General features: G+C 37.4%; 3 protein-coding genes across 3 annotated transcripts in view; all 3 read left to right on the top strand.

The window, feature by feature from the left end:
• Positions 1–1,078: 1,078 nt before the first annotated feature.
• CBG26576 lies at positions 1,079–5,267 on the top strand (the record flags this gene model as incomplete). Its single annotated transcript, XM_045241481.1, has 5 exons — positions 1,079–1,222; positions 2,051–2,272; positions 3,363–3,674; positions 4,707–4,997; positions 5,124–5,267. The coding sequence occupies 5 exons, from the start codon at positions 1,079–1,081 to the stop codon at positions 5,265–5,267; spliced, it is 1,113 nt and encodes a 370-aa protein (XP_045098305.1).
• An 817-nt stretch (positions 5,268–6,084) lies between these two features.
• Positions 6,085–8,998, top strand: CBG04368 (the record flags this gene model as incomplete). The annotated part of the gene is made up of 5 exons (XM_002646160.1): positions 6,085–6,150; positions 6,378–6,787; positions 8,169–8,357; positions 8,424–8,578; positions 8,961–8,998. 5 exons carry the CDS (start codon positions 6,085–6,087, stop codon positions 8,996–8,998), a joined length of 858 nt encoding a protein of 285 aa, XP_002646206.1.
• A 372-nt stretch (positions 8,999–9,370) lies between these two features.
• CBG04367 overlaps positions 9,371–12,003 on the top strand; it is a gene marked incomplete at both ends in the record, with an annotated part of 6,839 nt that continues 4,206 nt past the window's right edge. Inside the window, 3 exons of the mRNA XM_045241480.1 lie at positions 9,371–9,515; positions 9,651–9,828; positions 10,871–11,346. Of these exons, the coding sequence (XP_045100763.1) occupies positions 9,371–9,515; positions 9,651–9,828; positions 10,871–11,346 (799 nt within the window). The remainder of the gene's footprint in view (positions 9,516–9,650; positions 9,829–10,870; positions 11,347–12,003) is intronic.

Genomic DNA, 12,003 nt, shown 5'->3' with positions numbered 1-12,003 from the left:
ATGTGAAAACCAACACCCGGGTTCGAGTCCTTCCGGTGACAAATTCATTTTAAAAATGTGTGAATCTGTAAAAACCCAAAATAGTGGTTCAAAAGTGTCTACAATCTAGTTTTTCCAGATTTTAGCCTAAAATTTTAAGGAAAATTTTGGTTACTGTAGATTTCCAGGATCCTAGGGATATCCAAAATTAAAAAAAAAAAGATTTTTTACCGATTGCTCATACGAGCAGCCTCATTAAGGCTATTCTTTTGTTTCCCATGGTCCGCGAAAAAGTGGGCGGGGCTTGCCCTCACTATGCCATGGCAGATGGTAGATTAGATTGGTGTCCGTACGTGGTCCAAGGGATACAAATGAAATTAAGAACTCCAACAGGGACCATGGGAGCTCTTTAATCAAAAAAAATCTTTAGAAATACTATTTTTCAGATTTTCCTGATTTTCAGCAAAAAAATTCTGAAATTTCTACTACAAACTGTCTGTCTGTGTGTCTGTTTGTCTTGAAACATTATAAAAAACTAGCAAAAAACATTTGCCACCGATGGGATTCGAACCCGGATGTTGAGATTTGTAGATTTCGAAAATCCCACTGAGCCATTTGACCCAATTTTTGAAAATTGCCTGATTTTATGTTTTTCGGGCATTTCAAAGTTGTTTTTCATGGTTTTTTTGGGTTTTTGACTTTGTTTTTCATAGTTTTGATACAACTTAAACCGGTTTTAGGGCTGTTTTAGAATGGTTTGGGCCTCATTTTCATAGTTTTCGAAAATGTTGGCTTACATTTTGAAGATTCTATAGGCAATCAAAGTGTCACAGATTGATTTTTAGGGCCTTGAGGATTACTGTAATAGATGTCAGTTGTCACTTGTCGCTTCCTAATTGCTTATTGCTCATCCTAATTTCGATCTACACAGAGAAAAGGATGCCCCACAGGAAAAAAGGGGGCGGAGCCTGGGGGAGAAAAGGGGCGGAGTCTAGAAAGGGGGTCCCTTCGGTCTAGAGTGTCGCCTCCAAATCATTTTATTCTTTTTTTTTCTTTTTTGGTCCAAAAACTACAGTAATCTCTAAACTTTTAAAGGAACATGCCGTCGACCGCCTCGACCGTCATTTCGACCGTGGTCGACTACGGTCGATTCATTGGATTGGGGCTGGCATTGATTCTTGCCCTTGCTACAATACTTGTCGGTTTTGTAGGCACTTTTGGGCCACATTGGGCATTTGCTCTTGTGAGTTTTTTTGAAATTTTATTTTCGGCCGACCGCGGTCGACCGCCACAATGTTTTTTCAAAAAATTCGGTATCAAATTATTTGTCATGTTTTGCGGTTGGAATGCATTCAATTTGAGCTCTTGAAGTTTTCTAGAAAGTATGTTACAGCCATTTTTCTGATTTTCATCCGAATAATCTGAAAATCGAAAATTGTCAGATTTTTAGGTTTTTAACGCCAAAATGTTTGCCTTGTTATGGCAATTCGAACGCACCTAATTTCAGCTTTCAGAACCTTCTAGAACAATTTCTATAACCGTTTTTCCGATTTTCAGCCAAAAAATCTGAAAATTCGAAATTTGGCTATAAAAACTTTTCTAGAGGGGCTTAGGCAACAAATTCAAATGCATTCAAATTGCCAAAACACGGCAAATATTTTGACATAAAAAATTTGAGAATCTAAAAATTTTCAGATTTTCAGATTTTTTGGCTGAAAATCGGAAAAATGGCTGTAAAAATTGTTCTAGAATGTTCCGAAAGCTGAAATTAGGTGCATTTAAATTTTCGCAACAAGGCAAACATTTTGGCATCAAAAACTTGAAACTTTGAATTTTCAGATTTTCAGATTTTTTGGCTGAAAATCGAAAAAATTGCTATAAAAAATTTTCTAGAAGGTTTCAAGAGCTCAAATTTGGTGCATTCGAATTGCCAGAAAATGGCGGATGTTTTCAATTTAAAAATTTTGATTTTCAGATTTTTCAGATTTTCAGCCAAAAATCAAAATTTCAGATTTTTCCAAAAAAAAATTTTTTAGACCCCAATTTTTTCAAAAAAATTTCAAATATTCAGATGACTGTGGTCGCTTGGAATGTGCTTACCGTATTTCAAGGCTTCATAGAGTACATACATCTGCGAAGGGACATGGAAGATGTGGATTGGTATTTCAAAAATTTGAAAATCAAAATCCCTGCCGAGAAGACGTTGGGCTGGTTTCCATGGTGGGAGACAATTATCGTTATCAGTTTGGCACTTTGGTTTTGGCACCCGTTTTATGCAGCGATTTTGACATTGGTGAGTCTTTTTGCAGTCTGAATTGCGTTTTTCAAAGTTTAGAGGCTTACAAAAGTAGGTCAAAGTTGTCAGAGGAGTTTGAAAGTTTTACAGTATATTAAATAAAATACAGGCTTCATTTTTGTAGTTGACACTTTTTTTTGAAAATTAAGTCCTAGGGAGATATGCTAATTTTCCTAAAGACCAGTCAAAATTCGGAAATTTTGGTCAAAATGACATATTTCGATTGTCTGAAAATCTAGGTCAAACTTTTTCGATTTGTCTGAAAATTTCAGAGTACACTAAACAAAACAAGAGGTTTCTTTTTTTAGCTGACAACTTTTTTGAAAAATCAAGTCCTAGAGAGATACGCCACGTGGAAGCGGGCTACCTCTCCTAGGCTCCAGGCTTCTGATGCGGCATATCTCCCTAGGACTTGATTTTTCAAAAAAGGTGTCAACTACAAAAATGAAGCTCAGGTCGTGTTTAGTATAATCTGAAACTTCCAGACAAAATGAAATGGTTTGCGCTAAGTTTTCAGACAGCCGAAAAATGATATTTTTGACCGAAATTTCAATTTTTCACTTATTTTGGGAATTGGGCTATATCTCCCCAAAACATGATTTTCCAAAAGAAGTGTTAACTACAAACATGTAGCTCTAGTGCTGTTTAGTATGCCCTGTAATTTTCAGACAAATCTGACTACTCTGATATCCTTCTATCACAGTAGTTCTGTAACTCCCTGAAAACGCTGGAAAATCATCTTTTTCATGCCCAAAATTCAAGGAAACCTCAAAATTTTGATGTTTTATCTTTGTTAGAGCCTTAACAAAGCTCTAAGAAAAGAAAAAAAACAAAAAACCACCCAAGGGGGTCGAACCCCAGAGTGTCGGATTCAAAACAAGATGCTTTGCCGCCTGCGCTACAACGGACACACCCCGTAGACAGCGTGGAAAGCGTATAAGAAGAGGGAGGGTGGTGGCGCCGGGCGGCGAAGGGGGAGGGTGGATTTTCAGAATTTTTTAATTTAAAAAAATTCAAAAATTCAAATTACTGTAACTTTTACAGTTTTAGACGGATTTTTGTGATTTTTATACTAAATTTTTTGCAGTGTATCCTTGTCTTGTACTCCTACACCTTCCTGGACCTGCTCCAGAAGCGTCTAGAAGAGATCTACGAGGTCAGCGAAGTCATGTACAAGCAAATGGATTATTTCTTAAAATTGCAAAAATTCCAAGAAGAAAGTGGAGATTTCTATATTGTCGACGATGTCGAAGTAGAAGAAGAAGCGGGAAATTCAAAAAGTCCAATAAATCCAAAAGTAGATGGAGTTTTTAAAAATCCCTTTAATTGGTCCAGATGCATGTTCTTGATTGGGGTACTTTTGATAGAGAGTCAATGGATCGGATGGGATTATTTTGCGGTATGATTATTGATTTTTTTGAGCTAGGAATTTTGAAAAAATTGAAAAAAAATTAAATAAAATTTTTTTTTTTGAAAATTTTTTTAAATAATTTTTAGGTCCTCTTCCTGGCTTATAACTTTCATCAAACCAATATCAACGCGGAAGTCGAAAAGATTAAAATGATTTTCACTGGATACGATGAGGAAGTTTTGGAATGTCTAAAGGACATCAAGAAGTTCCAGAGGAGCCGGAAAAATTAAATTTTTTGAATTTTCATTCTTCTAAATAAGCTCAGAAAACCCTAAAAATTCAAAATTATGAAAAAATTTAAAAAAAATTAAAAAAATTTTTTTTGAAATTTTTCAATTTTTTCAAAAATCTCCACCCATTTTCATGATTTTCAGAATTTTTCAAGTTCAAAAAATTTCTGAAAATCGCTCTTTTTCCCTTTATTTCCATTTTGTTATGTTTCCTCCAATTTCCCTCTCTGAGTTTGATGATTTATAATGAAAATAAAAGTTTTAAAACAATATTTTTAACTTTTCCCCAGGATTCTAAGAGTCAAAAAACTGAAAAAAACTGTTTAGTGTACACTGAAATTTTCAGACAAATTGAAAAACTTTGACCTACTTTAGTAGACCTCTAAACTTTGTTTCCCTCTAGCACTGAAAAAAAACCCCCGAAAAATCATATTTTTTGATTCGAAAATTTAGAAAATCTAAAAATTCTGACTAATCACCTCCTTCAAAGCCTTTATAAAGCTCTAAAAAGAATAAAAAAGCAAAAAACCACGCAAGGGGTTCGAATCCCAGAGTGTCAGATTCAAAACTAAGAACTTTACCCCTACACCACGGCGGACACAACTGATGGAGAACGCGGAAGGCGTATAAGAAGGGGAAGGGCGGTAGCGCCGTGCGGCGAGGGGGAGGGATTTTCATAATTTTTCAATTCAAAAAATTCAAAAAATTCAAATTACTGTAACTTTATCATTTTCAGACGGATTTTCATGATTTTTGAACCAATTTTTTGCTCTTTTTGGTATATTTGCAGTGTATCCTTGTCTTGTACTCCTACATCTTCTTGGACCAGCTCCAGAAGCGTCTAGAAGAAATCCACGAGGCCCATGATGTCATCACTCGGCAAATGGAGAAATTCCGGAAATTCCAAGAAGAAATTGACGATTTCGATGTTGTCGAGGAAGCGGAGGAAGCGGGAAATTCAAAAATTCCAAAAATCGAAAAAATTGAAATTCTCGAAAATCCCCTAAACTGGGCCATATGCATCTTCTTGTTTGTGGTTCTTGCAGCAGAGAGTCAATCTTGGGGATTCGACGGTTTTGCGGTAAGAAAATCGATTTTTTTGGCTTAAATGTTTGAAAATTTCAGAAAAAAAAAATTTTTGAAAAATTTTTTTTTTTCGAAAATTGAAAATTCGAAATTTTAAACTTTTCAAGATAATTTTTTTCAGCTCCTTTTCCTTGCCTACACATTCCATCAAACAAATATCATGATGGAATTCCACCGGATTCGATCGATTTTCAAATGCTACGATCTGGAAGTTTTCGAATATCAAAAGGAGATTAATCAGTTCAAAAAGAGCTGGAAAAATTGATTTTTTTTTGTAATTTTAAGCTATAAAAATCGCTGGAATTTTCCCAAAAGTTTCGAAAATTCCAAAAAAAAAAAAATTTTTAATATTTTTTTTCAACTTCTTCCTTTCTTTTCACATGTTTTCAGCAATTTTAGCATGTTTTTAAGTTTCAAAAATCCCTAAAAAGTACCTAAATTCCTCCTTTCACCTATTTTCCAAATTTTTTTTGAAAAAATCATTTTTCCCCTATTTTTGGCTATTTTTCCCTGTCAAATTTTAAAAAATTTTAAATAAAATATTTTTTTAATCCTATTTTTTTTGTTTTTCCACTTTTTCCAGGATTTTTAGACTTTTTTCAGCGAAAAAAAGCGAAAAAATTGCTGAAAAATTATTCTAGGTCCGCAAGGTGGCGTTGCGGTGTTTGCGTACGCAATGCATCATTTGCGCGTAAGGTCATTTTTCAGCGATTTTCAGCATTTTCTAGCTTAAATTCCAGGTTTTGCAGCGATTTTCAGGGCTTTTTAGGTAGATTTTCAGCATTTTCAACGTCGGAAATGTATATTTTCGCCCGAAAATTGCTATAAACAATGGAATTTGAAGGTAAACGGAGAGGAAATGTAAACAAAGGCCCTGCGGACGACAAGAACCTGTTCCGGATGACAATTGGATGATTTTTGCCGATTTTTCTATTGATTTTCGCCTTTTTAATAAAGAATTCTATTGAAAAATCATGTCTTTTTGTTGTTTCCTATTATGTGTCACCCCGCTAGTTGTCCTATTTCTTTGGCTGGAAAAGTTTGAAAAATTCCAGAGAAATCTGAAAATTTCAGAAGAAAAAATGGGTGGCAAGGAGAAAGAAGTGGACTATTTGCACATTTTAAAAGAGCAATTTAATGCTCTTCAGGTGAGATTTTTTTGAAAAAATTGAAATTTTAAAATTTCGAAAAAAAAATTTTTTCGAATTCTTGGCTGAAAATTTTTTTTTTAAATTCTGAAAATCATATTTTTGGCTTGAAATAAAGGCTGAGAAAAATTTTTGAAAAAAATAATAAAATTTTCAGAAAAAAAATTTTTTTTTTGGAATTTTCAAAAAATCAAAAATTATCAGAAAATTATTATCAATTTTTGCAGTCCGAACATCTGGAGCTCCGTCGAAAATACGATTTACAAAACGCCTCATCGAATTCCGCGAATTCAGAAGACACCCTACCGTCACGTCTTCTGACCCTGACGTCGTCTCTACTGGAGAAACCAAAATTCAGCGATGTGAAATTCAAATTTCCCGCCGCCAAAATCTCCAAAAACGACGACGTCGAAATTCCGGCGCACAAATTCGTCCTGGCCGCCAGAACCGACTTTTGGAAGCTGGATTCAGATGACGTCACGATTCTGGAAATTCCAGATGACGTCGATTCAGATGCTTTCCACGTGGCGATTCGATGGATTTATACAGATGAAATTGATTTGACAATGAGCGATGAGCAATTGCTGAAAGTTTGCGAAACGGCCGCCGCGTTTCGACTGGAACCACTCAAAAATGTGTGAGTTTTTGCGGTGGAGCGCACTTGCATTTTCATTCCGAAACATGAAGAAAATGTGTAGGAAAATATCCGAAATTGATTCCAGCAAAAATTAGCGTTCTAGGTGCGAAACTAAGCGAGTTGTGACAAAAGTTCGGTAGAGCGCGCTTGCAATATGTTTCAGGATTTCTAGTTGTGATGCCTTATATGGACTAGATAACGATGTTAAATCGATTACAAAACAAACTAGCCAAAAATCACAAAAACTAAGCGAGTTAGAATAAAAGTTCAGTGGAGCGCACTTGCATTCAACTCTGAAAATTTTGATTTTAGATTCGATTCTGACTAAATCGATAGTTTCAAATCGATTGCGGCCAAAATCCGCTTTCTAGCTGCAAAACTAAGCGAATTATAGAGAAATTTCAGTAGAGCGCACTTGCAGTAAAATTGGAAAATGTAGGTTTTAGACTTGTTTTTGACTAAATCGTTAGTTTCAAAGCGATTCCAACAAAAATTAGCGTTCTAGCTAATAAAAGAAGCGAGTTATGACAAAAGTTCGGTGGAGCGCACTTGCAGTCAACGTTTTGAATTTTGAATTTCACGCTTCCTTGACTAAGTCAATGGTTTCTGATCGATTATACTTAAAATTAGCGTTCTAGCTGCAAAACTAAGCAAGTTATAGAGAAAGTCCGGTAGAGCGCACTTGCAATATTTTTCAGGATTTTGAATTTGAATGTCTTTTATGGTCGAGATAACGATTTTAAAACGGTATCAACAAAAATTAGCTTTCTATCTCTAAATCTAAGCGAGTTATAACAAAAGTTCAGTGGAGCGCACTTGCTATCAACTCTGACAATTTTGATTTTAGGCTTGCTTCCGACTCAATAGATGGTTTAAAATCGATTCCAAGCAAAATAAAGTGCCTACCTCTCTAACTTAGCGAGTTGTAGCAAAAGTCCGGTAGAGCGCACTTGCAATCTAGTCGAAAAATTTCGAGATTATTTTCGATTTCGACTAAACCGATGATTTCAAATCGATTCCAAGCAAAATAAAGTGTCCATCTCTAAAACTAGTTGAGTTATGACAAAAGTTCAGTGGAGCGCATTTGCTGGCAATTCCGAATTTTCTGATTTTTGGCTCGATTTCGACTGAATCAGAAGTTTTAAATCGATTGCAGTCAAAATCAGCATTCTAGCTGAAAAACTAAGCGAATTATAGAGAAAGTTCAGTGGAGCGCACTTGCAGTCAAATTGGAAAATGTTGATTTTAGACTTGTTTTCGACTAAATCGATAGTTTCAAATCGATTCTGATCAAAATCAAAGCTCTATCGCTTAAACTAAGCGAGTTATGACAAAAGTTCAGTGGAGCGCACTTGCATTTTATTCGAATTCAAATTTTCAGATGCATCCAACAACTGGGCGCTCGTCTCAACGTGGACAATTGCATTCAAATCTACGAATTCGCCGAAAAACAGTCGCTCCGCCCACTTTCTACAGTATGCGGCACGATGATCGCCTCGTCGTGGGACCAGCTAGGCCCCGCCCACTTTGCAAGTATGACCGCCCCACTGTTGTATCGATTGATTGATGGGTAGGTTGAGTCGAGAAAAATTTTTTTTTTGAATTTTCTTTTGGCGGGAAGTTCAAATTTTTTCAGAAATACAGCAAATGTGCTCCATTCGATAGTCTCCATTGGTCGGGAAGACGTGCTATTCTTGTATTTTATGCAGAATTCTGGAAAAATGCCTGCATGTCTAAATGAGCTGGATTCAGATGGTGCTTCTGCGTTGGAGAAAGCACTGTGCTCAGATCGTAAGTGCGCTCCACTGAACTTTCTTTATAACTCGATTAGTTTCAGAGATAGAGCTCTGATTTTGATCGCAATCGATTTAATCGAAATCGAATCTAAAATCAAAGTTTTCAAAGTTGACTGCAAACGCGCCCTACTGAGCTTTTGTCATATCTTGCTTAGTTTTGCAGCTAGAAAAGTTATTTTAATTGCAATCAATTTGAAATCATTGATTTAGTCGGAAACAAACCTAAAATCAAGAATTTTCAAGTTTAATACAAATGCGCTCCACTGAACTTCTGCTATAACTCGCTTAGTTTCGCAGCTAGTAAGCTAATTTTAATCGCAATCGATTTGAAACTATTGATTTAGTCGGAAACAAACCTAAACACAAAATTTTTCGAGATCAAATGCAAGTGCGCTCCACTGAACTTTTGCTATAATTCGCTTAGTTTTGCAGCTAGAAAGCTGATTTCGACTGCAATCGATTTCAAACTTATGATTCATTCGAAATCAAGACAAAAACCAAAAATTTCTAGATTGACAGCAAATGCGCTCTACTGAACTTTTGTCATGGCTTGCTTAGTTTTAAAGTTAGACGCTTCATTTTAATCGCAATCGATTTAAAATCATCGTTTCAGTCGAAACCAAGTATAAACTTAGAAATTTTCAAATTGACAGCAAGTGCGCTCCACTGAACTTCTGCTATAACTCGCTTAGTTTTACAGCTAGAGAGCTAGTTTTTGTTGGAATCGATCTGAAATTGTTAGTAACGTCTCTGTAGGGCTCAAAATCTAGATTTATAAAATCGAAAAATGCAAATTCGCTCCACCGAACTTTCCAAAGTTCCAGACCAAAAATCGCCGTTGATTGCTCAGCAACTCATCGAAAAAGGTGCAGATGTGAATGTAAAGGATACGGAGAGAGGCGAGACGGTTCTAATGAGGATGTGTAGAAATGGTAGGTGGCCTAGAAATCCAAAAAACTCGGCCATATTGGGAAAAATGGCTAAACCGCACCAAAATTGATCGATTTTGGCCGTTTTTTCCGCGAATTTTCTGATTTTTTGACAAATAATGGCCTAACTAATTTCAGACAATATCTCGGCCATGGATTTCCTGATGAAGCACGGAGCAGACGGACGGATCTGTCAGAGTCCCGGGGACTATAACGTGGTCCACGTGGCAGCCAGAATTCCGTCTTTACAGCTGGCAAAATGGATTGAGGAGAATAAGGAAAATCTGGATATGAATAAAATCGATGCGGAAGAAAGGTTGGTGGCTAGAAATACTCGGAAAAATGACGAGAAACGAGTCGTTTTGAGCAATTTTAGGCTATTTTTGAATTTGGTGGCCTAGAAATCCCAACAGTTCGGCCATGGAATATCCCAGAACATCAAGGATCAGAAAATGACAAAAAATCGCAAAAAATTGAACCCGAATAGCCTATTTTAAGCCATTTTACGAACGTGGCCGAGTTTTGGTTTCCTAGGCCACTATTCATAACTTGGCTCCTAGGTGGCCTAGAAAGTTAGTTTTTAGACTGTTTTGGCTGAAATTTTGTGCTTTTTTAGGCCTGAGACATTTCAATGCTGTCGGTGGCCTAGAAATTTGAAATTTTGGATTTCTAGGCCACCATTCATAACACGGCTTTCCGATGGGCTAAAAACTCAAAACCTGGGCCATTTTGTTTCCCGAGCTATTCGAAATTAGCACATCAACGAAAGCTAGTGAAAAATTAAGCCCAAATAGTCCATTTTAAGACATTTTATCAAGATGACCGAGTTTTGGTTCCCTAGGCCACTATTCATAACTTGGCTCCTAGGTGGCCTAAAACCCAATTTTTGAACCATCTTGTATGAAATTTTGCGCTAGAAAAGATCTGAGTTATTTCGGGGCTGTTTGTGGCCTAAAAAGCCGGAAATTTGGATTTCTAGGCCACCACCCATAACTCGGCTCCCAGGTGGCCTAGAAACCGAAAACCTAGGCCACCTTGTTTCCCAATCTATTTGGAATTGCTGAGCTAAGAAAAAGGGCAAAAATTCAGCCCGAATAGCCGATTTTAAGCTATTTTATCAAGATGACCGAGTTTTGGGTTTCTAGGCCATGATTCATAACTTAGCTCCCAGGTGGCCTAGAAATCTCGTTTTTGAACTATCTTGGTTGCGATGTTATGCTTTTCATAATCCAGGTCATTTCGAGACTGTTGGTGGCCTAGAAATCCGAAAGTTTGGATTTCTAGTCCCCGTTCATAACTCAGCTCCCCGGTGGCCTAGAAACCTCGTTTCAACAGCTTAGAATCCCAAATTTTTGCAGAACTCCACTGATGTGTTCAGTGATAGCAAACAATCACATTATCTGTGAATCCCTGATCCGTACGGGCATTGCTCATCTCGACGTGGCCACTTCAGAAGGCCACACGTCCCTCTCGACATGTCTTCTGATGTCAGAATTCCCGAATCGTCGAATTTCGGAGCTGCTGATTCTGAACGGAGCGAATGTGAATTTCCGCATCTACAGTAGTCAGGTGCCACTGATCAATGAGATTGTAGCTAGAAGGGATACGGTAGGTGTGGAGTCTCTTCTGGCTGCTGGAGTGGATTGCCACGTGGCAGATTCTCAAGGAAAAACTGCATGCCACGTGGCGGCGGATTCAGAAGCACTCGAAATTTTGAGCCGGATAGTGGAGGCGAGACGAGGGCTACGGTGGCCGAGAGATGCGGAGGATAAGACGGCATTGGATATTGCGCTAGAGAAACGAAATCTCAAATTGGCCAGGATTTGTATAAAGGGTAAGATATGCATTCGGGTTTGTCGAGCACAAAATTTCAGACAAAATAGTCCAAAAATTGGGTTTCTAGGCTATCGGGGAGCCGAGTTACGCTCTAGATAGAGTGGTGGCCTATAAATCTTTTTTTTTTGGTTCCTAGGCCACCAACACCGCTGAAATAACCCAGGTTTTAAAGTGCACAAAATTTCACGCTAGATAGTTTTTGAATCAGCTCTCTAGCTCCCCTGGGAGCCCAGTTAGGAGTGATGGCCTAGAAATCCAAAACTCGGCCATCTTGGTAAAATGGCTTAAAATAGGCTATTTGGGCTGATTTTTCGCTAGCAGTTGATTGCTGAGCAGTTTCAAATAGATTGGGAAACAAGCTGGTCGAGTTTTGGGTTCCTAGACCACCTTGCGAGTGGTGGCCTAGACATCCAATTTTCAGGGGTTTCTAGGCCACCAACCTTCATGAAATTATCTAGGTTTGAAAGTCTACAAAATTTAACACAAAATATTCCAAAAACTGGCTCTCTAGCTGGCCTAGAAGCCGAGTTATGAAGGTGGCCTAGAAACCCAAAATTCGGCCATCTTGGTAAAATGGCTCTAAGTGAGCTGATCAAGCAGAATTGTGGCCCATTCTTGTTGTTTAACAATTTCAAATAGATTGGGAAACAAGCTG

Source organism: Caenorhabditis briggsae (genome assembly GCF_000004555.2).
Source record: "Caenorhabditis briggsae complete genome, chrI, whole genome shotgun sequence".
Lineage (NCBI taxonomy): Eukaryota > Metazoa > Nematoda > Chromadorea > Rhabditida > Rhabditidae > Caenorhabditis > Caenorhabditis briggsae.
Note: the sequence above shows the minus strand (reverse complement) of the source record. Positions and strands in the feature narration are given on the sequence as shown.